The sequence below is a fragment of the Camelus dromedarius genome, chromosome 17 (genome assembly GCF_036321535.1).
Source record: "Camelus dromedarius isolate mCamDro1 chromosome 17, mCamDro1.pat, whole genome shotgun sequence".
In the NCBI taxonomy this organism is placed as follows: Eukaryota; Metazoa; Chordata; class Mammalia; order Artiodactyla; family Camelidae; genus Camelus; species Camelus dromedarius.
In genome coordinates, this window is record NC_087452.1 from 31,083,810 (window position 1) to 31,110,873 (window position 27,064).

General features: G+C 54.1%; 1 protein-coding gene across 1 annotated transcript; it reads left to right on the plus strand.

Moving 5' to 3' along the window:
• Positions 1-3,091: 3,091 nt before the first annotated feature.
• On the plus strand, positions 3,092-25,642 carry TKT (transketolase). Its single transcript, XM_031470547.2, has 14 exons — positions 3,092-3,364; positions 12,072-12,189; positions 12,765-12,878; positions 13,617-13,714; positions 17,223-17,414; positions 18,311-18,429; positions 19,765-19,958; positions 20,644-20,808; positions 22,203-22,359; positions 22,483-22,613; positions 23,169-23,252; positions 23,361-23,454; positions 24,535-24,657; positions 25,347-25,642. Exons 1-14 carry the CDS (start codon positions 3,258-3,260, stop codon positions 25,520-25,522), a joined length of 1,872 nt encoding a protein of 623 aa, XP_031326407.2. The 5' UTR covers positions 3,092-3,257; the 3' UTR covers positions 25,523-25,642.
• Positions 25,643-27,064: the final 1,422 nt, after the last annotated feature.

Below are 27,064 nucleotides of genomic sequence, written 5' to 3' on the forward strand. Positions count from 1 at the left end.
TTATCAAAAGAAACATCTCCCCCAAAATGCCTCTGGAAGGAAATTTCAGGCGTTGAGAGGAGAAATGGGTTCATTAAAATTCAATCATGGGAGGGTACAGCTCAAGTGGTAGCATGTATAAGGTCCTGGGTTCGATCCACAGTACCTCCTCTAAAAATTAAATAAATAAATAAAATTACCTTCCCCCCAAAATAAACAACAACAACAACAAACGAAAAACAAAAGAACAAAATAAAATTTAAACTCAATTAATCAACCTACAAGCCTATACAGAGTGTCCAAGAACAGGCCCCTGCAGGCCTTAAGCCTTGGATATGAGTTAAGAAAAGTGTGTTGAGGACCCAGACTGGGATGTTGGCTCCACTGCAAGCCCAGTGCTGGCTTGGGCCCCCAGTGCCAGCCCAGGCGTGCCTCAGCAGCACACAAATAGGCCTGACCTGCCAAAGTGATGCCCAGTGCTGTCACTCAGGGACACAGCTGCTTAGGACCCGTTCACGCCTCATCGGTGTCCACTCAGGGAACGTGCCGGGGCACATTGGGATGGCTTTGCCCTGAATTTCATGCCATTAGCAAAGCAAGGGCAGGAGGGGCCCTCACTGGTGAGCGCCCACCGCCTGGGGGTTTGCTCGCAACCCGAAAACATCCAGGACAGGCAGCAGCCTGGCTTATAAAACACAGGGGCATCCTTACATAATCATGAGAAATTACAAGAAAAAAGCACATTCATAAAGTGCACCTCCCAATCTCAACAGTACTTTTTTCAAGATGGAATTTCATTTTGCTTTTTTGGGGATTATAAGAGTCAACAATGTTCAGTAGCACTAAATTCAAACAAAAGAAATTTGTGAAGTAGAAACCAAAAGTGCCCCTCAACCCAACCCTGCGAGTCCCCCATGGCTTGGAGCTTGTCTTGCAGCCTCTGTTTAGCCCGGGCACACTTACAAACATGCACATGCATGGGTGCACACGCACACAGGCATATGTGCACATGCACACATGCTTTTATTTATTTTTAACAGAAATAGGATATCACACTCTACCTGCTGTTCTATACCTTGCTTTTAACTCATTAACATCACAGACATCTCCCCACCACATGCTGAACTTTCAGCTCTTCATTCAGCCCACGGGGCACCCAGCAAGGCACTGATCTCAGGTCTGTCCAGCTCCAGAATCCAAGTCCTAATGGTCTTCTAGTGTTTTCCTCTGAAGAGTTCTCAGAACCCCAAACAGAATTGCCTGAGGATCTTCTTAGAAACGCAGAGTCCCAGGCCCTGCACCGAGATTCTGATTCAGAAGGTTAGATGTGGTGCCCCGGGATCTGTGTGTGGAATAACTGCTGCAGGCAATTCTATGACCCAGCCAGCTAGGGGACTGTCATGTCTGGTGATTAAGGACACTAGGAGCTACAGTTCCCCGCAGATCCCTCCAATATACTTCAGAATATACCCATGTCTCAGGAGGTATGTTCTTCACACTGATTGGGTGAAATGACCAGGCAGGTGGCCACAGCCCCTGCCTTCTGCCATCACAGACATGCTTGCAGGCGGAGCTTCCCTCAGCATCATCTCCCAGGCACAGAGTTCCCAGTGGAAGTACACAAGCATGGTGGGAGCCTTTGTGTCCGAGGGTCCGACAGGTTCCCAGGGCTGAGCAACAGGAGGAGCTGGACCTAAGCTCTGCCCTGTGCCTTAGCTGAGGCACCCAGGCTTTGTGGTGACACCAAACTGGGACTCATTCACCTGGAACTCCAGGATGAGAATAAGCTGCCTCAGGGGTTCCTAGAGCCCCAAAGTAGGGCAGGTGGTGGGGCATCTTCTTTCACCACTGCTGGGCCCTCAGCACCATGGAGAGACCTGTACCACCATTAGAGACCAGGGTGGGTGCAGAGTGGCAAGGATTAGTCCCACTGGGCAGATGGAAGAATTGAATTTTGGAATAGGAAGCTACTGCTCTAAAGGCCAGGTAGGCAGGTCTCCGTGGGCTGGGCCAGCAGGAGCCAAGTGCTATGGGATGCACTTGGCTTAGGGTCTGGCTGGGCATCTGGAAGCCAGGCCAGCAGAGGAACAGCCGAGGAGCACCCGGAGGTGGGGTGAGGCATTCATATTCAGTCCATTGTCCCTCATGACCCATGGCTCAGAGTGTGGGTGATGCAAAGGACGCAGAGGGAGCACAGGCAGCGCCTGGCCACGTGCCTCCCTTGGTTCTCTTAGTGCTCCCTCAGGGGCTCTCTCTGATGCAGGCCCTGCTCAGCCACTGACTTGACAGGCTGTCTTTCTCTGTAAAATGGAGCTTCTTCCTGTATGTGGTAAATGGTATCAACCTCATGGGGCCTGTGGGGTGGGTGGACTCCACCAATGTGTCTGTGATGACAGTGCCCTCCCTACCCCTACTCTGGGGACCTTCATCCCTTAGAGGCCAGATCTGGTAAGAGCAGAGGTAGGTGCTCCTGGAACCAGACCTGGAACCAAACCCAATAATCTCCCTAAGAGTCAGCAGTGCTATTAAGCCCTAGTAACTTTCAAAGGGCCTGACTCTAGTAATTTCTTAGTTAACACGAGCTGGTATCACCATTACTATTATTCTGTATTCTCATTTTCGTTATCTCCATCATCCTTACAGGCCCCTCGAGCCCTGGGTTCCTTCTCTTGGGACTGGGACTTGCGGATGGGCGCGTCTGCTAGGGCAGAGCCTCGCACCCACCAGGCCCGTGATCTTAATTGACCTAGCCAGCCTCAATTTGCTCGTCCATAAAAAAGGATTGTCAGTGAAGCCTCCGCTCTCAGTTCCACCCAGGCCTGTGTGGAGGAAGGCGAGTGGTCTGCAATGAAGATGCGAGTCAACAGACAAACCCTGAGCCAAGCCTAGAACCTGGAATTACGGTCACATTATTAGTGCGTGAGGTTAATCCCGGCAGGACAGTCACTCACAGAAGCCTCGCAGCCCGCAGCTGCCCCGCAGATTTCGGGGGAGGGAGAAAGAGATTAGGACAGGCTGAGTCCGGAGACGCCTAAACTCACAGTTTCCTTAACAGCGCGGGAGGGCTGGGGCGGGGCGGGGCGGGAGGGGCGGAGCAATCTGGGGTGATGCGAACACCCCGCCCCGGCGGGCGCTCGGGGGAGTGTCTTAACGCGCCTCCGCGCGTCGCCGGCCCTCCGGCGCTGTCCTTTGCTGCTGAAGCGGCCGCGCGGCTCTGCGTCTCCACGTCTTCGTCCCGGTCCTTGGCCTCTCCACACGCCTGCTCGCCCGGCCGCGCCATGGAGGCCTATCATAAGCCTGACCAGCAGAAGCTGCAGGCCCTGAAGGACACGGCCAACCGCCTGCGCATCAGCTCCATCCAGGCCACCACGGCGGCCGGCTCCGGGTGAGGGGGGCGCGGGGCGGGGGCTTCAGGGCCGCGGGCTCCCCGGCTCCGTGTCGCGCGCTGCACGGTGCTACCACGAGGGAGGCTGCCGGGGGCGCGGTCAGATGGCGGAGCACGCGCCTCGCAGGCCCGGGCAGGAGGCGCCTTCCGCCGCGCCGGCTCTCGGCCCGGCTTCCGCCCGCTGGGGCCCGGCTCCTGGGCCGCCTCAGGCCGGCTCGCCCCTGTTCCCCACTGCTGTAAGTCGAGGGGTACGCGGCTAGGGCATCGCAGAGGCCCCTCGCCGGCCGTGCCGGGAAGGTCACCATGAGTGCGCTCGCTCTCGCCGAAAGCCCGGCCCAGTGCCGTGCGCTCTGCACACGCGGCCCCAAGACCCGTTCCACCCACACGTGGGGAAACCGAGGCTCAGAGTTGGTTATTTGCCCGAGGTTGCACTCGTTGAGGTCTGGAATTTGAACTCGTCCTGCCCAACTCGAGATTGCCTGTTTTAACGTCTCATCTTGGAGGGAGCCTGGGGCCCGGCCTTCTCCCTACTTCAAACTACCCCTCCCCTTCGCCACTGCACATTCCTGCCACACTTGGATTGGGGGCCGAGTTTGGAGCAGGGGTGCTGAGAAGCCAGGCGATGGGGAGTAGTCGTGGGGAGGAAGGTGACCACGTGGTTTCAGAACTCTGGCACCTGGTGTGAAAGAAAGGTCTAAGATCTCTAGGGCGGGGGCGGGAGGTGGGCGAGGGGTGGAGGAGGGGAGACTTGCGAGGCCAAGAGAACCGAGGAACGAGTCCCAGGGTTCTGGGGTGAAAATGCAGGGCGTGCTTCCAATACAGCTTTCCCCAATACAGGAGCCCAGCTCCAAGCCAGCCTTTCTGGCTCAGAAGGTAGAGAAAGGCTGTTACAGATCCCAGGAGCCTCCTCTGAAGGTGGCTGGTGACAGGGAAAGTGATAATAACCGGCCACCGTGCAATGGGGGTAGTTTAGAGCGTGAGCCACCGAGTTACTTCGGAACTTGTTTCCCTTTCTGTAAAATGGGAACAACGGTAGCTCCTACACACTGTATGGTTTCAAGGATCGAGCCCCTCCTTTGGGGCCTGGCATGAGGCTGCCAAGACAGTGATGTGCTGGGTTCATGAAATGGTTGAGTTCTGGGTGGGGGATGGTTTCCAGGAACCTTCCTAACCGAGTCTTTTCCTTAACAAAGACAAGGTTCTAGCCTCTGGATAATTTCATACAGGATATGTTATTAATAAGTAAACCTCCTTTGACCTTCAGAGTAAGTAGCCACTCACTCTGTGTGCCTCTAAGACACCCATTCTCAGAAGGGATTAGACTCTCCTAGCAGATCATTGCCCTCTCATCCCCCCAGCACCCCCCTCCCCATGCACACTTGGGAACCTTTATCTCCATTGGGTTTATATAGTCCTACCCATTGTGTGAGGAATACCCTGCCCCATTGGGGACGTGGCTTACTCTCTGTGCCCTGTCCCCCAGCCTGTCACACAGAGGTCTGCACACCTGTATTGCTTGATGAGTGCTCCTTGGTCCCCTTGACTGTTTCAAGGGATCCTTCACACTGCAGAGCCTTGTTGAACCCTACTGTGTGCTAGGAGCTGTCTGGCCAGATTCCTGAGGATCTAGCTAGAGAGACACAGCAGTTACCCAACTAAACAGTGTTACACGTTTGAGTATCTTACAGGGCTAGATACAACCTATAGACAATTACAGGGTCACTGAGTGACCAAATAGGAATCCTGGTGTGACATAGAACATCCTTTGTTGCTAATATTGTCTAGTGCATTTTGAGAATAACCCTATGAGACAGAGGCTGTTATATCGCATTTTATAGATAAGGAAACTGAGGCTAGTGGGTTAAGTGACTCGCCCAGGCTGGTCATTGGTGGCTATTCCATGCTGTCCAGTTCACATCAAGGAAGACTTCTTGGGCAGGTGGGCAGCTCCAGGTGGAGCCAGTTTGAAGTCACTTGGTAAGATATACAATAAATAAATGTAGGGAGGGCCTCCAAAGGGAGAGGTTGTCCAGTGGGTTCGCTGTATTTTTTTTTCATTAAACTTGGATTTCTATGAGAGTTACACTCAGATTTACATTGTAATGCCTTGGGGAAGAACTCACTGAACTCAAAAAAGTGTCCATTTGCAAAAAGGAAATGTGTAAAATACAGTGATTCCTGTGTGTTGTGAGCATGTGTCAAAGATGCAGAAAAGAAATACTTAGGAAAAAACCTTAATTTTTCAGAAGGAAGTAACATTGCTGTGCAATCCCTGTCACAAGAGGGATTTTGAAAGGTATGTGCCAAGAGCTCTGTGTGCACAAAAAACAGTAAAGGAAGACTTGAGAACATGGCAGTGCTCCCATTGCCAGATGTTTGTCTTGAGGCCCTGGTGCTGTTCAGTCATAGCCAAAGTGACCACCCTGTCAGGATGTCCCCGTTCTGGGGGCACTTACTCCTAGTGGTGATACAGCACTTTGGCCAAAGTCTTTTCACAGTCACTGCCGAGGCTGGACTCAGACACTGGATCAGTGAGGACCAGGCCATAGGGTTCAGGATTTCTCGGTAGCTTTCCCCTTCCTGTGCCATCGCTGACTGAGTGTCAGTGGGCCTCACCAGGCCCCAGGAAGTGAAGACACTGGCCTCTGTGTCACAGAGCTGAGGGACAGAGCCCGTACAGAGGGCTCATTGTGGAGGCAGCACCCACAGCGGCCAGAGCTGCTGCAGGTCACCTCCCTCTGCGTGCTGGGGAAGCTGTGGCAAGGGTCCAGCTCATCCAGGCTTTAAAAAGATGAGCCCTGATGGCCTTGTCAGAGGGGGCCTGACTCCTGGGGCTCGTGGTGAAGATTCCAGGGCTAGACTGTGGCATTATCCAAACAGTGCTAAGTGTCATCTGAGGACGCCATCAGAATCAGGCCTAAATCTGGAGGTGCCAGCTGTGCTTATAGGTCCCCAGGGCTCTGACCCACAGTGTTGGGGTTAGAGACATAAGGTCTGGCCAGACCTGACTCGTGGGCACAGGAAAAGAGATCTAACTCCGGCTCTGTTCCAAGTGTCTGTGCTCTTGTCAGAAAGGCCCTTCCCATCCCAGCACCATAGTTTCCCCATCTTTAAAGAAGAGGTTCATACATATGTGGTTTTCAAACTGGGTCCCTTGGAAGTGGGGCTGGAGGATCAGAATGAGCAAGTTCTGGGGTCCTGCCACCTGCTATTGTGGGTTTCACATCCTGGGAGTCCACGTAACTTTGAAGTGGCTGGAAGTGCATCTGTGCTGCCCAGCTCTGGGTGCAGGGAGGCTTTGTCTGAGAGCTCAGAGGGCCCCTTTGGGTCTCTGGCCCATGTAGGCCAGCCTCTCTGGACAGAAAACCGCCACCTCAGCCTGCTTCTCCATTTGGGCTTTCTTCACCCCAGCCCAGCCCCGGCTGAGGCAAGAGCAAGCCCGTTGAGATTACCCCAGCAGCAGCCTTTCCCAACTCGTGCAGATACCTGACTGTCCTGAATGACCAAGTTCTTTACCTCTGATCGCAGCAGGCCCGATGATGGGCAGTGTTTCCTGAAGCTGGGATCCTGGTGCCACCACCTGGTTAGGGTCTGGCAGAGACATTCCCGTGAGCTGACCACACTGTGGCCCCTGTTGCAGCTCTGACCCCCTGGACTTTGCCCATTTAGGCAGGCCGGTTGTCACTAGTCCCAGTCCCACAAAATCAGGAACTCCTTTTATTGCTGCAGACCACACACAGCTTCTTGCCCTGAACAGTGAGGCAAAGCCCACTCAGTGGGGTGGGTTGTGGGAGCTGACGATTCTACCAGCAGATGGATCTGGCCAACCAGGGCCTGCGCTGTTTGGCTTTCTTGCTCAGAAGTCAGCTGCACCCATGGCCTGGACGTAACCTCTGAGGGCTGCACACCTGGGCAGGGGAGTGTGGACAGTAAAGAGCACCCTCTACTGGGCTTTCAGCACCTTTTTCCTCCTTTTAAAGACAAATCTTTTAACAGCTCTAGTGAGGTCTGATTTCTACATGTATGTTCAGTGGTTTTTAGTAAATGTATGTTGATGGTGATTTACAGTAAGTTTTAGTGAATTTGCTACATCCCATTTTAACTCTTCTGGCTATTTCATGTTAATAGAATCCTACAAAATGAGGTCTTTGGGGTCTGGCTTCTTTCACTTAGCACAGTGTTTGGAAGGTCATGTTGTAGCATGAATTAGTGCTTCATTTCTTCTTGTTGCTGAACATTCCATTGTTTGGATAGTGCTGCATTTTGTTTAGCCATTCTTTACTTTCTCCTAGCGTTTTGCTTTTATCCTAGCTGATGGCAGACTTGTGACCCTAGGCGAGGCACTTCCTTCTGTGGACCTAGGTGGTCACATTCTCAGATGAGGAGGAAGTTAGACTTCATAGCCCATATTTTACAAGCGAACACTTATTGAGTAATTGCCATTTTTCTGTGCACTCTGCCCAGCTCTGTTTTACACAAACACTACCTCAGTCAGTCTGCTTCTACTACTATCTCCATTTTACACTGAGGAAACTGAGGCTCAGAGAGGACACATCCCTAGGCTCTTGGAGCCAGGTTACATCATTTATTCATTGGTGCACTCTTGCTTGTGCCAGGAGCTGTTCAGACTCGAGGCTACAACAGTGAAGAGGCTCAAACTCCTTGTCCTCCTATCCTAGATGGAGCTAGAGTTGGCACCTCGGATAGACAGGCAACAAATCGCCATATAATGTTAGGTGGTAAGTGTGAGTGAGGGAAAGAAGAGACATTTTAGATAGTACAATCAGGGAGGCCTTCTCGGAGGAGGTAGCTTGGGACCTGTTTCTTCGCAATCTGAGATGTGGAGGCTATCATCCTAGGCGCTAGCTAGCACAGGTGGTTCCAGGAACAGGAAGAACAAGGACTGCTTCTGAGGTTACTCCCTGGCATCCTGGGGTTCTCACCTGAGTATTTCTTTTTATGGTAGAATATATGCCTTAAAAATAATATGAATGATGTACATGTTATAAATAATGAACCTGGGTGTATCTACCACCAGGTTTAAGAGCTAGGACATTATTGCACTTTAGAACCTCCTCTCCCTCCTCATAGAAGGAGGGTTTCTTCCAGAAAGAACTATACCCTGAATTTTGCATTTTATTGTTTTCCTTATAGTTTTATATTGTTTGTATATATTCATCATCAGTATGGTCTTCCGAACTGCCGTACAGATCCTTCTGTGATGTGCTTTGTCCACATGTCGCATTTGTGAGATCTTGTTGAGGTTGGGTCTGTGCAGCTCACTCATTCTCGCTGCTGCATAGTATTCCACTCTAGTATACTGTCATCAAATATTCTCTTGTGGTTTCACTGTGCGTGTGAACCCACCCAGGGGTCGAGTTGCTGGGACTGCTCATTTGCAGTCATTGGTTTGGTTTCTTTTTAGCAGTTACAAGATTTTTCAGGTTTCCTACTTCTTAAGCTGATTTTGGTACATTGTTTTTTTCCTAGACATTTTCCTGTTTTCAAATCTGTTTGCATCAGGTTGTTTGGAATATTTTGTCATCTATTCTTATATTCCTCCTTCCACTTCTAATACTATCCTTTTTCTGGATCCTGCCTTATCAGAAGTTTGCTAAATTTTTAGTCTTTTTTTTTTTTAAGAGCTTCAATTTTTAAAAATTGTATATTTGCTTTCTATTTCATCAATTTCTATTCTTTGTTATCTTTCTACTGTCTTTGAGCTCACTGTTTTCCTAACTTTTTAAGTTGGACCTTAGCTATTGGTTTTCAACTCTTGTGTTCCTTTTTCTTTTGGGTACTTATTTCTTTTTCGTAACATTATTTGTCTTTGTATTTTTAAGCATTTTATCGGAGGCTGTTGTAGGTGCTCACCTCCCAGGTTTGTTCATTTGTTGGGGCCTTGAGACTCCTCATGATTATTATCTCTCTTTTATTTTTTGATAATGTAGAGGAGTCCAGTCAGAGGGGTGAGGGATCTGCATTTTTTTTCTGTGGGGCAGCCCGTAAGCAGGTGGAGTGAGTGCTGTAGGGAAGAGGGCGAACATCTGGAAGAGTATGTGTCCTCCCCTGGGTGGGGGGCCTTTGGGAGACTTGGCCCAGCTGTAAGCCCTCAGCACCACCTTCATAGATTGAACTAATTGGGAGTAAGTAAGGCAGGGTTTTGGAACAAATTTGTAGCCCCCGTGCATCACAAAGAGTTGCAGATCAAGTTCCCCACAGCCTCCCTCCCTGGCCCCACCCATCCCTGCTCTAGGGTGTGTCCTTATGTCCTTATGCAGCACCTTGGGGTGGGGCCCCCACCTGCAGTTTTCTCCCGGGGCAGGCTAGGGCTACAGGAGAAGCTCTGGCCCTTTGTGATGAAGTCCCTCTAGTAGGTTGAGCTTAAAGGTAACTGTCTCCCGTGTGTTCAGCACTTGGAGTTTGCAGAGCCCTGTCTCAATCCTCAGCTCATTTCTTCCCTCTTGCTGGCCATGTGGTCAGCAGGGGGTCACGGTCCCAGCGTGCAGATGAGGGGTTGGAGGCACTGAGAGGGGTAGCATCTGGTCTTCCAGCAGATGATGGTGACTGATGGACCTGGGCACTTGGCATTGTTTTAGGGACTCCTGGGCACTCCGGCATGGCACCCCATTTACCAGTAAGGAAGCTGGGCCTCAGGGAGGTGAAGCACTTGCCAAAGTGGCAAAGCCCATGTGGCCCCTATTCCCACCCTGGGGTACCTCGCAGAGGTTCCCTGAAACCTCTGGGGTGGGGCAGACAACTGGCTTCCAAGGAGCCCTTATTCTGTATGTTTTTTTTTTTAAGTTTTTTTTTGTGGGGGGGGGATGCGGGTAATTAGGTTTATTTATTTTTAGAGGCAGTACTGGGGATTGAACCCAGGACCTCATGCATGCTAAGCATGCGCTCTACCATTCAAGCTATACCCTCCCCACTATTCTGTATGTTTTTATTTGGCGGATATGAAGGTAGGGCCAGCAGTATGTCTAGGATGCAGGCTTTGAAGGGAATCAAATATTGTAGGCTTCCCTGCCCAGCAAGGAAGGCCTAGCAAGGAAGGGTTAAAATCAACTGCTTTTCAACTTCTGGGGTCTCTTCCTGGCTGACCTCCCTCCCTCCACCTTGCCCAGGCTGGGATGTGCTCCTGCCACCTGCAGAAAGTGCTTGTGCCACGGCCCTTTCTCCCTGAAGCCTCTGACCTGGGCCTGCCTGCCTTCTTTCTAGCAGTTTGGCCCGCTCTCCACCCACATCCTTCCCCTGCTCTTCTCCTAACAGGGTCATGACTTTTGTAACAGGATTCCTCGGGGATGGGGCTGCTCTGGGAGGGAAAGGGGAGGAGGTCAGCCTGGCCAGTGTTGGATGTCCCCCAGCCGAGGTTTGGCCCTAGGGACCAGGGAGTTGGGTCCCTGCCAGGCAGGGAAAGGTTTCTTGTTTACGTTTCCTCACCTCCCTTTTTCAGGTCTAGTGTCTTTCCCCATGACCAGGAGTTCATAGAAATGGTTAAGTATAAGACAATTGTGTGCTGGGGACGTGGGTACTAAACCAGCATGGACAGTTCTGGATTTCTCTACTAATGTGTCTGCTCTGGAAGTGACTCACCCCTAACCCGTGCGGGGAGCCGGCTGGCAGGGAGGAGGGAGGCCCGCGTGAACTCCACGTGGTGCATGTGCCCTTGGGTTTGGCAGTGGGCATGTTTTAGTGTGAAGGACCTCAGCAGCGTCAGAGGGCTGTGCTGAGCTGCATGGAGGGGGCGGCTGGGAGGCACGTGCCCTGAGGCTGAACCAAACTGTGGGCCAGAGGGCTACAGGAATGTCATTCCAGGAACCCCAGTCTCCAGCCCCACTCTTGGGGGCTGGAACCAGATTAATCAAGTGGGTCCTAAGAAACCTGAACAAGTCTCACCTGTAAGACGTAATCCTTATTCTATGGTTAAGTCCTTTGCCCATTAGCCTTTCAGATAACTGTAGTGACTAGAACAAGAGCCTAAGAAGGGGAGACCCCTTGACCCCACCTGCTCCAGGGCTGGAAGGGCAGGCCCTTGCTCTTGGCAGCCCTATCCCAGCCCTGGTCTCTGGCAGAAGGCATTTTTATTTTTTTCATAATTGTAGCCTTTGTCGAAGATAAGAAGTTGCTTTGCCTTTTAAATTCTGTGCAAACGCATGGTTTCTAGTGGCTATACCAGCCCTCAGAATGCCCACTGGAAAGCTGCCGTGTGGCCCAGTGGTGCTCTGGGAGAGCCCGAAGCCCCAGTTTTCAGACCACCAACCCTGTATGTGGAGGCTGCTGGGAGCCTCAGCCCCTTACAGCCCCTGCCTGTGGCCTTGAGGCCCAGCGCCCCTGGGGGCATGAGAGGGCAAGTTACCCCAACAAGTGGGCAGAGTTCTGGGCAGTCTCATTGGGACTTAGCTCATTGGTCACGAGGGGACCCCTCCTCCTTTCTTCCTCTAGTCCAACCCCAGAATTTTTCCATTGCCGTGACTCTGAGGGTCCAGACTGTTGGCCCCTGGGAGGGTACAGCCCCCATGCTGCCAGCGTGGCCTTGAGACCCCATGCAACCCTCTCGGGGCCAGAGCACATGGCTCTCTGACAAGCCAGGCCCATGACTCCTTGGGACGTGCGCTCCTAGGTCACTGTCCGCGGGCCTGAGGTGAGCCCTGTCGGTCAGGGGCCCAGAGCCGTGACGCACATGTCTTTCTCTCCTGGGCCACAGCCACCCCACGTCATGCTGCAGCGCCGCCGAGATCATGGCTGTCATCTTCTTTCACACCATGCGCTACAAGGCCCAGGACCCCCGGAACCCTCACAATGACCGCTTTGTGCTCTCCAAGGTAGGAGGCCAGCCTGCCACCCTTCACGTAGGGGACAGTGGGAATGCTCTGGGTGTTCCACCCACTTTTGGTGTTGACAGGCAGGACTGGGTACAGCTTGACAGCTCTGCACGCGTCTGTCTGTGCTGAGCCAGTACCCTGGGCCGAGGCTCGCTTCCTCAGGAGTGCTGGTGCCCTGTCCCGCCCCTCCTGCACAAGAACCATGGCCACAAACCCCCGGAATCCACCTGTCCCCAGGCCTGGCTCCATGGCCTCTGGTTTCTCGAGGCGGGCATGAGCAGTTAGAAGTCTATCCAAGTCTGCTCATATGCCAGAAACCAGGGATTAGGGCAGCCGGCTGCCTGCTGGGGTTTTGGCCTCAGCGGCCTCACAGCTGTGCTCCCCCTGCACCTGTCCTAGGGCTCAGCCTTGGCTGTGGGAACCTCGGGCTGGAGGGGGATCAAAGCTGAGGAAGTAGCCTTCTCTTGCTTCCTTCCTTGAAAGGGATACCCTGGCCAGCAGGCTCAGCTGGGCTCTGGGTCTCAGTGTGCAGCTCCTCATCTGACCCCCCCTCCGCCGCTGTCTGTCCCTGGCAGGGCCACGCAGCGCCCATCCTGTATGCCGTCTGGGCTGAAGCCGGCTTTCTGCCCGAGACAGAGCTGCTGAACCTGAGGAAGATCAGCTCCGACTTGGACGGGCACCCTGTCCCGGTAAGTGTGCCCCACCAGGAGCCCCGCCGGGCCTCTGCCTCCACTTCCTGTTTCCTGAGGCATGCGGGAAGGAGGGCAGGGTACCCACCAAGGAGTCGAGGTTGCTGGGAGTTGGAGGAGCGCACTGATGTGAGGAAGGAAGAAGTGGGTGTTTGGGGGGCATACTCTATTCACCCCAAGCACCAGAGACCCAAGTTCTCTTCCACACTGGGCCTCCCTGGCCACTGACACAGCCTGGGAGGGGAGTTCATCAGGGAATGTCTAATGAGGTCACAGCAGGTTGCTGGTGACGCCCCAGGGAAGGGGTCCAGTGTGCTCCTCAGGGCGCTAATCCCTGCAGTTGTTTGGAGTTCATGTGTCACCATGAAAACTCACCTCTCAACCCCCATTGGAGCACCCCCTAGGGCCAATTACTGAGTTTTGTCATGAATTCTCCCAGCCACTGTGTGAGGTGGATTATATGGGCTTTGTTTACAGAGGAGGGAACTGAGTTTCAGTCCCCAGCCAGAGGTCGCACAGCTCCCTGGTGGGCAGAGCTGCTATCTGAACCGCACCCACAATTACTGCAGTGGGAGAATGGGGAAGTCACACTCTGCCTTCTACAGACCTCGCCTGCACCCCCAGGCCTGGGTCGGGTATGGCTGTGTGGCTCCCACAGGACCAGGATCTTGGGAGGGGCCTCTGGGAAACACTGCTTCCTCCTGCCCGTGAGTTAACTGGGGTCTTCTGTCGTGACAGAAACAAGCTTTCACCGATGTGGCCACTGGCTCCCTGGGCCAGGGTCTTGGGGCTGCTTGCGGGATGGCCTACACGGGCAAATACTTCGACAAAGCCAGGTAACACTCCCACTCCCCACCTCCAGCCCACCCTGGAAGGGGTCCTGACGACCCAGCCTTACCCGCCTCCTGCAGGCACCTCCTCTGAGTAGGGGCTGAGTAACTAAGGTGTGGCCTGAGGCTGGTGCCAGGACCAGCCCCGTTTTCAGATGAGGAAATGGGCTCAAAGGAGTGAAGGGACTTGCCCAGGTTCCCTTGATAGTGACTGGCAGGGCCAAGTTTGCATCCAGAGTCCGTGCTCTTCAACCAGAGTGCTTTGGCTTGAGTTCCCCCTGCCTGGTGCCCGGGCCCTGAAGTCTCAGAAGGCCCCACCCCCAGTGCCTGATGAAGCACCGTGAACCCAGGCCTGAGCCCCTCGCCTTTACCTTGGGAAAGGAGAAGATGGCGTGTTCTGGAGGGTTCTGGGCCTCCCTGAGCCCCATCTATCAGCTAGGGAAGAAACAAACGCTGAAGAACTTGGCCTGTGGAGGGTGGGTGAGCAGCCTGATCAGGAGGGTTTGCTGCTCCAGCACCAGGCAGTCTGGACAAGACCCCGTTGAGGCAGATCTCAGCCACAAGGCTGTCCCCTACGCCTGCAGACAGGTCTCTGTTGCAGAGGGAGAAGTGTTGGCTTCAGGCTGTTAAGGAAAGCAGATGGTTTCCTCATTCCTTTACTGTTTGGGGCTTTATACTCACACTGCTCAGTGCACTGTGGGCTGAGTGGTGTTAATTGTCCCTCCCACAGGTGGGAAACTGAGGTAAAATGCTTGCCTGGTGGTGGAGGCAGGATCTGAATCCAGGGTGTCCATCCAGAGTCCATGTTCAGAGTCCCCATGCTGCTCTCAGGGGCCCAAGGGAAGCACAGGAGGCCGGGGAGCCCAGTGGGTAGGAAGCTTCCTAGAGAGATAGAGGGAGCCTGGCCTGCAGGCAGCGGGAAGGGCCACGGCGAAGGCAGTCACAGGGGCCCACTGAGGACAGGTGGTTGTGGGGAGCCTGACTGGATGCTCCACCCCAGTGAGCGCCTACTGAGTGCAGGGTAAGCAGCTCCTGAGACTGCTTTCCAGGTGGGCTGGGGCTGGGAGGCCTTCCAGGCTCTCCGGCCTGTGTCACTGGCAGCACAGCATTTGCCTTCCTCCCGGGCTGGGCTTTGGGGCCGGGCTCTGCTACACCCAGCAGTGATTCACCACGAAGTGAGAGAAAGTCACAGAGAACGGGATGTATGTTTAAGAGTATTTTATTTGGCACAGAACCAGAGCTGTGAGTTAATTATTCCCTACAGTTGCTTGAAATAATTCCTCGTGAAGAGTCATTTCCTGACCGTAACGCGATGGAACAAACCAGTGTAGGGAGAGGGGGTTCAGCTGGGTTCCCAGCGGCTAGGGTTGGCTAAGGCTCAGGCCCTCAGACTGTACCTTGGGGTCAAGGGAATTATTAGGCCATGCCTGCTGCCAGAGCTGGCGTCCTGATAGAGCAGAGACGTCCAGTCACGTCTCCCAGGCAGCACCCGTCAGATTGGCTCTCTTCCGTTTCTCTTTTCTTTCTTTCTTTTTTTTTATTATAAAATACCTACTCATTTATAATACAGAAATGCATTACAAAGAAACAAATATTTTTCTTATTCTTAACCATTTCCCCCCATTTCATTCTCACTTAACAGTGTATATCATATTTCATCCATATTATTGTGAAGAGAAATTTATGGATTTGTAATCCTAGTATTTGTATGATTTTACTATATGCTTTTTAGAAAAATCTAAATGTGAACACTTTCTCGCATCGTCAGCTGTCAAACTAGTTTGAATGAGTGCATGCTATTATGTTTTACGGGGCTTCTTCCACACATTTAGACCGTCCTCTGTTGTTGGATATTTGAGGTGGTTTCCAAACTCATAGGCAGCAAATGTTGGCCATCTCGTTAGAGTCTCTTTTCCTGGTGGTTCAGGACTCTGGGTATTTGCAGCCTCCAACCCCAAATCTAACAATAGCTTCAGGCAATGCGGCTTCTGTGGGGCCCCCTTTTCTGTTCTCAGGCTCCCCCAGGGTCTCCTCAGGATCCCAGGCTGCCCTCCAGACCTGAGTCTGAGGCTATGCCCGGACTCTGCTCTTGGCCCCACTTCAGCTTCCTTGGAAGTGGGTGTAGGGTTGGGAAGGCAGCCAGTCAGCTTCTCAAGAATCCCTTTCTGGGGAAGTCGGAGTTCCCTATAGGCCTTTCTGGCTCAGCCCCATCAAGTTGGTCACTTCTGGGAGCTCCTGTGCCAGAATCCTCCCACCCCCTGCAGCATCTCTGGGCCCCCCTTGCAGCCTGCAAGGCCCAGCTTCAGATTAGCCTCTGTGAGTGTGGGTGCTGGGACCTTCTGCTCCTGGCCAAGGAGCCAGTGGCCCGGGTGCTGGAGGCCACAGAAGGGAAGGCATAGCACTGGCATGGCAGGGGGAGGAGGCCGGAGCCCTCCCTGACTGGAGGCCTGCGGGGGTGCTGAGTCATGCTGACGGTGCCCTGGCTGTCCCCGCCTCTTCTCCACCTCCTCCTGCCTTAGCCTGGTGGCCCAACCCACTCAGCTGCACAGCTCCTGTGTCCCCTCTGAGCTGTCCAGGCACCAGCCTCACTCCCCCCGCCCCACCATGTGCGATCCTAGGCAGCAGGGAGTGGAGTCTGGGCTGGGCAGTCAGGCCTGTGTTTGAATCCTAGCTCAGCTGCTCCCCAACTGCATGGCCTTCAGACAAGTCCCTTGACCTTTGAGCCTGTTTCCTTGTCTGTGGTTTTGGGGAATAACAACTGCACTCACCTTCCTGAAAGGATTACTCAGCACTAAGCAGAGGTGGAGGGGAGAGGGGGTGGGGGGTCAGAGTCCCTGAACTGGTCTCCTGGCCTCCAGCCAGGGAAGGTTCTGTTCTGCTAGATAATTTATCCCAGCTTCCTTATTCTTTCTACCATGTCACACTGCCTTGGAACCATCATGGCTGCCTGTGTTGAATGCAGGAGATGGCCCCTGGGGTAGAGAAAGCCCAGGCCCAGCTCCATTCCTGGTCAAGAACCAGCCCTAGGACCTTGAGAGGACCTTCCCCAACCCTGGTCCCAGCCCATTCTTCACCTGAAGCTTTGGGTGCTGCCTGGGCCTCCCCCGCCCAGCTCCTCTGAGCAGAAGGGTCCCAGGGCTCCCCCAACACTCCTGGTTCATGGTAGGGCAAAGGGATACGGGTGCACCCCTGCAGCAGGCAGCTCCAGGTCCCCTCTACCCCCCTGCCCATCGTGAGTAGTTAGTTCCCGTGAACGATCACCATTCTCTTCACGTCCTGACAACCCCCAGTTTTCTGGGTCTGTTGTCTCGGAGCTCTGTTTCTTGGCAGCCAGTACTTCTTTCTGGAGCTCCTGACAACTTTCTTCACAGCCACTTTCTCGCAGAGTGTGGACCTGGAGTGGGCACAGCTGATGCTGTTGCATGTGCGTGTCTGCTCCTTTTCCAAGAGGGAAAGGCCAGGGGCTTGTGGGCCAGGGGAGGGGGCCGGGCTCTAACCCACCCTCTGTCTGCAGCTACCGCGTCTACTGCTTGCTGGGAGATGGGGAGCTGTCAGAGGGCTCCGTGTGGGAGGCCATGGCCTTCGCAGGCATCTACAAGCTGGACAACCTTGTCGCCATTCTTGACATCAACCGCTTGGGCCAGAGCGACCCCACCCCGCTGCAGCACCAGATGGACGTCTACCAGAAGCGCTGTGAGGCCTTTGGGTATGTACGAGGCCGTGGCCTGAGCACGCACATGGCACGGAAGACCTCTGCGCTAGAGGCCTTGCAAGTGCAGGGGCTGAAGCCATCGCTAACTTGCTTTGTGACCTTGGGCAGGTTACTCCACCCTCAGTGTCTCAGTTTACTTGTCTATAAAATGGAGGCAACAACAGGCTTAAATTGGTTAATATGTGCAGTGTTCAGCCCTGTACCCACACAGAGTATGAGCTGTTACTTCTGTTACTATTAATATGCCAAAAAGAGTCCAAAAAGGGATTGCCTTAAAGCAAAAGGCTCCTTCTGGTGGGGGGGTAAGGTGTAGCTCAGAAGTATAATGCATGCTTAGCATGCATGAGGTCCTGGGTTCAATCCCCAGTATCTCTTTTAAAAACAAATAAATAAACCTAACCCCCCTGCTCAGCCACCCAAAAAAAAAAAGTTAAAAAAAGAGAAATGCTCCTTCCTCTGGATATTTGACAACATGGCTCATTTTATACAAGTTTCCAGCACCATGTTCAGCTTCTATGGAGTGATCAGTTGTGTCCCTTAAATAAAAATTGGACAAAAAATTCATCAAGAATCTAATAGCAGATTCCAAACCCAGTTCATTGTCCCCAAAGCAGCTTTCAGAAGGAAATGAATAGCTCAGGAATGAAAAACAATAAGTGAAGTAAGCTTTGCATTACTTAGGAGAGAGAAAGAAAGTCTGTTCAAAGGCAAACAAGAGGAAGTGAAACAATGTGAAAAGAGAAAATTAAACCCAAATTCGAAACAGGCACGTTTGAGGCTTCCCAGCCCCTCCAGCTCTTCACCCACTCACAGCCCTGCCGTGGAGCAAGGGCAAGACTTTCCCCGGGCCTCCCCTCGGCCCTCACCCCTCACGCCCCCTCTCTCCCCAGCTGGCACGCTGTCATCGTGGATGGACACAGCGTGGAGGAGCTGTGCAAGGCCTTCGGGCAGGTCAAGAACCAGCCAACAGCCATCATTGCCAAGACCTTCAAGGGCAGAGGCATCTCAGGTCTGTTTGTACGACCTCCCTTCCCACCCCACTCCCAGGACTGGGCCCTGCGCTGATTGAAGAGGTGGGGGCTTCCAATGGTGGGCTGGGGGTGCCTCTGAAAGCCTGTGTCTGGGAAGCACCAGCCCTTTGTTTCCTCTGCAGAGTGCACCCAGGCCAAGGAACGGCGGTGGAGGGGAGGAGACCCTGTGCTGCCTGCAATGACTGGGCAGCGTGGCTGAGCCAGGATTTAGACCCTGGTCAGCTAGCCTGGACTGGGGGGCGTGCATAGGCAGGAGAAGAGGAGGGACTTGGTGAGGCCTGTGGATAAGGCAAGAGAACACTTTCCCCAGCTGGCATTTGTGGAGCATCCTTGACAGTGCCAGCTGTCTACTGAGCCTAAGGGTTGATGCAGAGAGTCCCAGAGAGCCTGGGGAGACCTCGATCCTCCCCTGGGAGGTGAACAGGGTACCACCTCATGCAATGGAAAAGTGATCCCAGAGGCCTCTGTGGGTGGGGAACCTAGAAGGGTCTGAAAGTTGGTTCCTGCACCTGGCCTGAGAGCCATGCAGGGATAAGTCCCTCCCTAGTACCCAAACGTGCTCCAGACCTCAGGACCGGGATGGCCCTTGCCCATTGTAAAGATGGGGAAATGGGCTAAGAGTGGCCAGGAACTTGCCCAGAGATATAGGGAGTCTGGCACTGGAAGGGGCTAGCTGCAGGCTCCGGGCCGGCTCCATCGCACTCCTTGCCCTGGCTGTCCCCTGCCCACTGGGGGGGCACATCTCCCTCTGCCTGTGTGGGCTTAGGGACATTCTCTGCTATCTGGGAGCCTTCTGGAAGAGGACTCTGGGATACTGTCACAGCCTCAGCGCTGCTGCCTAACACTGACCCCTCAGGTGTTAACCACTGCCACCTCTAGGGGCTGCCTGGGACGGTTAGTCCTTGGTTCTCCCTGGGCTGTGGTGACATCTGAGGTGACCTTGGAGGAGAGGAATGTTAAGCCTCGCTGGTCCCCACATAGCAAGACACCAGGGCAGGGATGCACCTAGAGGCTCACAGAGCCCCATCTGCTGCTCGCCCTGCCCTGGGCCTCAGGGCTTCCCCTCCCGACCAGTTCAACAAACTGATTTCTATAGCAGACAGACCATGTAGGTTGGGGTGAGGAGGTGACGTGGGGGAGAATGGGATGGGGTGGCATGCCCCCTCCCCACTGGGAGTGCCTAGAGGACTGGGCAGCTACTCAGTGGGGGCCTGCAGTTGGGTGCTGTCACCGTGGTCCTCCTTTCCTGACCCCGTCGTGGCCTGCCTTCTGGGAACTTTTATCTTACCTGCCCTCCTGCCTTGTACCTGCAGGGATAGAAGATAAGGAGTCTTGGCATGGGAAGCCCCTCCCCCAGAACATGGCTGATCATATCATCCAAGAAATCTACAGCCAGATCCAGAGCAAAAAGAAGATCCTGGCGACTCCCCCACAGGAGGACGCCCCCTCAGTGGACCTCACCAACATCCGCATGCCCACCCCACCCAGCTATAAAGTTGGGGACAAGGTACCCAGTTGGCCCTCATGTTTCTGGACTGGCTGGGCTGGGGTGGCAGTGGTTCTCCAGCTCCTCAAGGGCTGGGAAAGGGAAGAGAGGGGTTAGTTCAGGGTGTTCCTGCTGGCTCGTTATCTCTGGGATTATTGACCTGAAGAGGCTCAGAGAGGGCAAGAGACTTGCCCACAGTCACACAACAAATCTCTGGCAGCACTGGGATCACAGCCCACAGGTCCTGCTTCCCCACGGCCCTGGTTCATCCTGGCCTGGACCTGAGCTCAGGACCTTCCCACATCTGGCAAAGGCTCAGCAGGGCTGCCCGGTTCCAGGCCCTTCCCTGTGTGGACCCGATGCCACCTTAGTCAAGCTTTCTGACTCCCAGGCCCTCAGTGCAGAGTAGGGCGAGACCACAGGCCTCTGTCATGGAGCTGGGGGAAAGGGGAGTTAGGACATCTTTTGAAGCTTAGATGGTTCACAGCCCGGCTGGGGACAAGGGCCTGTGGGGACTCCCTAGACAGTCATTGTACCAGTTCTTGGCATCCTCACAGAAGTTTCTACAGGGTCATAGGCTGCTGGCCTTCCTTTTTCTTTCCCTAATTTATTCTTTTCCTCCCTGAAAACTGTGGCCCGGGGGGCTGAGCAGGGCTGCAGGCCACAGGCCCGCAGAGGTGCTCAGCCTTCCCACTTTCCTCCGCAGATAGCCACCCGCAAGGCCTACGGGCAGGCCCTGGCCAAGCTGGGCCATGCCAGTGACCGCATCATCGCCCTGGATGGGGACACCAAGAATTCCACCTTCTCAGAGCTCTTCAAAAAGGAGCACCCGGACCGCTTCATCGAGTGCTACATTGCCGAGCAGAACATGGTGGGTGCGGGGCCAGTAACAGCTTGCGGCTGAGGTCTGAGGGGTGCAGGGGCAGGGCTGAAGCCCTCCTGCTGCTTTGAGGGGTTGTGGTGGCAGTGCTAGGTGCCTGTTCGATCCCAGGAACAGCTAGGATCCAGCACTGACTCTCGACCTCAAGTAACCCCCCGTGGTGAGGGCAATGTGTGTGTGATACCCAAGCGCTGGGTGAATGCAAATAGGGGAGCTGAATGGAGCTGCGGGTGCATGCAGGGGATGCTGCACACGGGCCAGGCATGGTGGACTGGCTTTTTTGGGGGATAAAGGGCCCTCCAGGTGGAAGGGCAGGCACAGGCAGGAGGCTGGAACATGTGGGTCTAAGCCAGAGTCTGCTGAGCCCTTTCACGCATAAGGCTCTGGCCCTGCTACCCTGCGGGGTGCAGAGATAAGAGACTCTGTGGGCCCCTGCCATGCACACAGTTGGGTTAGCAGTCCTGTGTCAGGAACTGAGATTGTGAAATAACGAAGGATGTTTTGTCCTGTTTTTCAAAATATCTGTCCCTTCTGGCCAAGGAGCCCAGCCTGGCCTGCAGGCCCCAGGGACTCTGGGAGGCCACCAGGCTCTACTGCATCCAAGGTTCTTCCTCCAGCTGAACCTGAAGGTGTCTGGCTTCTAGCCTTGGCAGCTGGAGGGTCCAGGCAAACTGGTGGGGTGTGGGGCCTGGGGAAGGAGGCCTTATGTCAAGTGGCAGGGTTCAGAGCCCAGTGCTTCTGGGTCAGGGATTTGGGGCCTCCTCAGGTATACTTGGGGTGGTGAGGGAGATGGTAGAGGGACCATCCACCTGGGACCATCCACCTGGGAAGGATGACCATCTGTGCCCAAGCTTAGCCCACTCTGTCAAAGGCTTTGCAAGTTGCTAGAAGTGTTCCCCAGGGAAATGGCCTTTTGGGGGGGTAGTAATTAGGTTTGTTTATTTATTTATTTTTAGAGGATGTACTGGAGATTGAACCCAGGACCTCCTGCATGCTAAGCATGCGTTCTACCACTTGAGGTGTACCCTCCCCCAAGGAAAATGATCTAAGAAGACTTTTTTTTTTATTTTATTTTCCATAGTCTGTTTCCGAAGTCCTTCACCTTGAAATAGCCATTTCAAAAGTTCTCTTAACTACTAGCTATAAATATAAAAATAAAATACATAGAATAGTTATGAGAACTTTTGAAATGGCTGTTTCAAGTCAGAGGACTTTGAAAACAGACCGTGAAGTCCGTGGGCACACAGGACGCTTGCATGGGAAGAGAAGAATGAAGCTCCCAGGATGACTGAACCCCCCACCCTTGAGAAGTGGCCCTGGGGGGTCCTGGGCTCCCCGGCCACCCTCTCCTGCACCGGGGCTGACACCGCCCACTCTGCCCCCAGGTGAGCATCGCCGTGGGATGTGCCACACGCGGCAGGACCGTGCCCTTCTGTAGCACTTTTGCAGCCTTCTTCACGCGGGCCTTCGACCAGATCCGCATGGCGGCCATCTCCGAGAGCAACATCAACCTGTGCGGCTCCCACTGTGGCGTGTCCATCGGTGAGTGGGGCCGGGGCGCTTATACCCATAATGTCCTGAACTTTGGAGGAGCTGGGGGGTAGGGCCAGGAGTCCATTCCATGGATGAAGTCTTAATCTCACCATGTCCTTTCCCACACCTCAGGGGAAGACGGGCCCTCTCAGATGGCCCTGGAAGACCTGGCCATGTTTCGGTCCGTCCCCATGTCAACTGTCTTTTACCCAAGTGATGGGGTGTCTACGGAGAAGGCAGTGGAATTAGCAGCCAACACAAAGGTGGGTCACATGGCTGTTCTTTCTTCTGCTGGCAGCTAGCACTCCCCTAGAGGGACAGGAGGGGAGGCCAGCAGGAAGGCCCAGAGCTGGTCATTTGCTGCCTCAGAGTGGTGTCCCCTGACCTGGCCCCTGGTGTTCACCTGCAGAAGTTAGACCAGGAAAAATGGAATACACACCACCCTTCCTGCTGCTCAGCAGACATGCTAACTGATCAGCTCACTCTTTCCCCTCTGAACATCTTACCCTGGCAGCCCCTGCCAAGCTGGGGGTTGACGCCTCTCTGCCATACCTGACAGTCGGTTTCTCCAAGACAGAACGAGCGGAGCTACGTGGTCCTGACAGGGGTGGGCTGCCATAGACCAGAGTGCCCTGTGTGGGCTCCTCCCACTCCCCAGCCTGAGGGTAGGCGGTGGGCCCTCTTGGAGACATCATCTTCTGTCTGGGGCTTCTGTCTAAGGATGAGTGTTTGGAGAGGCACACGCTACAGAGGAAACACTTCAGTCTTTGAGACTGGACGTGCTATGTCCTGGATCCTGTTATTCTGTTTCATTCCAGGGCATCTGCTTCATCCGGACCAGCCGCCCGGAAAACGCCATTATCTATAACAACAACGAGGATTTCCAAATCGGACAAGCCAAGGTCAGCGTGGCTGGTGCCCCAGTGAGGCCCCTTAGAGCGAGCCCGAGGTCTGTTCCCACCCCAGGCCACCAGTTCCTAAGCCGCACTGATCCCCCATATCACCCCCAGGTGGTCCTGAAGAGCAAGGATGACCACGTGACTGTGATCGGGGCAGGGGTGACCCTGCATGAGGCCTTAGCTGCAGCTGACCTGCTAAAGAAAGGTAAGGAGGGTGGGACCCAAGAAGTCTTAGATGGTGCACTGGCTGTGGACCAGGTCTTGGGGGTGAGAAAGAATCTCGTGTAACTAAATGATGACAATATTAATAAGAGCTAGGCTGGGAGCCCTTCCCAGGTGCCCGGCGTGGTGCTCAGTGCTGGGGCTGCAGTGGCACAGCCCCTGCCCCACGGCCTGGGGATGACATGCCCGGCACCTGTCCAGATCAAAGGCCCTGGGGCCAGTAGGGCTCAAATCACCACTTAGCGGGCCACTGGTTAAGTGTGCTTTTCAGCACTGTGGTGCCTCAGTTTCCCCATCCACAATGGAGGTACTATCACCTTCGCCATGGGGCTGCCCTGAGGACTTAATAAATGTGACTGGCATTGTTACCATCATTTCAAGCTTCATGTGGTAGCTAGTGACAGGCATTCGCCTCCCGTGCAGAAAAATCACAACAGATGCCACGTTTCAGCCATGCTGAGTACACAGGAGAGGGCAGACGTGGGTGTCCTCAGTGTGGGAGGGAACTGATGCCCAGGCTAGAGAACCAGTGCACAGAGCTCTGAGGAGCTGGGGGAGGGCCAGGTGGAGATCCAGGCTGAGAGTCTGAAGCAGGCGTGGCCGTTTGACCTGTCCCCCTGACCTGAACCCTTAGTGCCTGCAGCTGCAGCTCCCCTCCCCATCTCCCCACCAGCCTTACCTTGGGCCAGAGCCTTGGAGCCTTCCCTGTGACTTCCCCTTTATCTTCAAAGGCACCTAGGAGGATGGAGGGAAGTTCTCTGACAATCTGATGGCTGAGATCCCGCAGCCCAGGGCGTCGGGGAGAGAGGGGCTCTCTTCTCTCTTCCCTGAGACGAGCTGCTCCTAAATCAAGCCAGGGCAGGCTCCCAGGTGGAGGGGTGGGTGCGGAATCCCAGAAGACGCGGGCATCCCAGGTCAGCAGGGAACGGGGTGAGCCATCAGGGTGGGCAACCATGAGCCCAAGGATGGGGACAGGCTGCGGGCTGAACTTATAGCTGTGCAGGCCCCCCCGGGGGGGGGCACATCAAAGGGCAGACCCACAGTGCATCTCCTCCCCTCACAGAGAAGATCAACATTCGTGTGTTGGACCCCTTCACCATCAAGCCTCTGGACAAGAAACTCATTCTCGACAGTGCCCGTGCCACCAAGGGCAGGATTCTCACTGTGGAGGACCACTACTATGAAGGTAATGGCCAGAGAGCCAGGGCATGGGGCTGGAGTCTACAGGCTAGACATCCTCCCTTTATCCCAGCCCCAGGAGGACGCCGCAGCCCAGGAAACCCAGAGCAGCTGGGACTTGGCCTCTTAATTGACCTCAGGCTTGGCCTCAGAACTCAGTTGCTGGAATGGCTCCTTGCAGCCCCTGCCACCCAGGAAGCCTATGAGGCTTCTGACCTTGCTAAGAGTGCAAGGTGGCTGTGTCCCTGAAGTAGGTGAAAATTAAGGCTGTTGCTCAGAATCAAACTGGGAAAGCAACCTAAACTCCCGTCTTGATGAGTTCTTCACAAAGCCGCCATCCCCCATCACACATCGCCACTTCCTCCAAGGCAGGCCCCAGGGGAAGAGATGGGCTTAGACCCTGATGTCATGTGCAGATGCTCATTGGTTAACAACAGCTGCCTGGAGGATAGTGTTAAAAATGATCTGAGGCCACATTTGAGCTTGTGAAAAGTATAAGTACTGTGATTGGTGGTGGTGTTTGCTCTGGCCCCAGGCACAGGCAGGTTGGAGTATATGCTGTCCCTCCGTCCTTGAGAAAGGGAATAAACTCAGACTGATTTAGGACTGCAGGGCCAGCTGGGGGCTCCAGGGGGCACCCACCCATCACTCACCCTGAGGCCGCATCACCTCACTCACCTTCTTTCCCCTGTGCAGGTGGCATAGGTGAGGCAGTGGCCTCTGCAGTAGTGGGCGAGCCTGGTGTCACTGTCGCTCGCCTGGCTGTCAGCCAGGTGCCAAGAAGCGGGAAGCCAGCGGAGCTGCTGAAGATGTTCGGTATTGACAGGGATGCAATTGCACAAGCCGTTCGGGGCCTGGTTGCCAAGGCCTAGAGAGGGCGCGGGGTGCAGCAAGGGAGTTCCACACATTCCTAAGATCCTGGCAAAGGTGCTCAAAGATGTCCTGAGAGGAGTGGTAAACATGTTTTCAGTAAAATGAATTGACCCCTGAAATGTTTTTCATTTTCATTCACTGAAACCCTCACCCTCAGCTGGCCTGGCCCCAGGGGCTGGGGAGCGGCCTCACCTTCCCCAAGGCCCCTCGGCCCAGTGGTCAGAAGTCTCCTGGGGGAAGGAGGGCACTTGCTTATTATCCCAGCTCCTCCCCACGCCCTCTTAACCAGTGACCTGGGAGAAGCAGAGGAAAAGAGGAAGCCCCATCCTGGGGAAGAAGGTGGCTCTCAGGTTGGCATCAGAGCTGCACAGCGGCAGGAAAACCAAGAAGGTCCAGCTCTACCCGGCACCACAGGCCAGGAGTCTTCAATCCCAAATGTACAGAACTGCCTCCCCTCAACGTGTCCAGTGCAGCTCTTCCAGGAACTTCTGGCCACACCTAGAAAGCCGTGCAGGCCTAAGCTCCAGCCCCTACCCACTGCTGGCTCACTCCACTGGTTCCCTCACTCCTGTGACCACAGCTTATTTCACCCCTGCTGCCTGGGATCAGTTGGGGTGGGCCTTGCTTGGAGCCAGATGCATAGAACTTTGTCCTGGCTTAGGACAGAATAACACTGGGGAAAGAGGGCTAGGTGCTCTCAGCCACTGGTGGGGTTCCCAGGAAATCCTCAGAGTCCTTGGGGAGGATGAGGCATATTCACAGACATGTCTGTTTGTCCATCCAACAATCTGGACAGTGAACCAGTCACACCCACAGCCAGCAAACCGCTGCTCACACAGCTACGCAGCCAGGTTTGGCTGTCCTCTGCATTCATCCGCACCATTTCCAGAGGGTGCCAGAAAGACCAGGGCTGGGGAGGAGGCCTGGGCCAGGGCTGCTCAGCCTACTGGCACCAGCTGGAGGCGACCTCAGCACTAGAAGCTGAGGTCCAGGCAAACACCAGGGAGGCTGGGGGCACCGGGCACTGTAGGAAGCCCAAGTGGGTGGGGGAAGAGAGGGGAGCAGGCAGGCCCTCTCTTCCTGCCCGGGACCAGTGGGGTGGGGGTAAGAGGATAGTTCTCAGCCAGAGCCCTGGGTCCTGACACAACTGTGATGCCTCTTGTATAGTCCAAAATAAAAACAACAGGAATCTAAAAAAAGATAAACTTATTTACAAAACAGAAACACTCAAAGAAAACACTTATGGTTACCAGAGGGTAAGGGGGTGAGAAGGGATAAATTGGGAGTTCTGAGATTTGCAGATACTAACTACTATATATAAAACAGATAAATAAGTTCATACTGTGTAGCACAGGGAACTATATTCAATACCTTGTAGTAAACTATGGTGAAAATATGAAAATGCATATATGTATATTCATGTATGAAGCATTATGCTGTGCACCAGAAATTGACACAACATTGTAAACTGTACTTCAATAAAAATACATATATACAAAAACCAAAACAAAATAAAAACAGTAAACTAAAAGGAAAGTAAA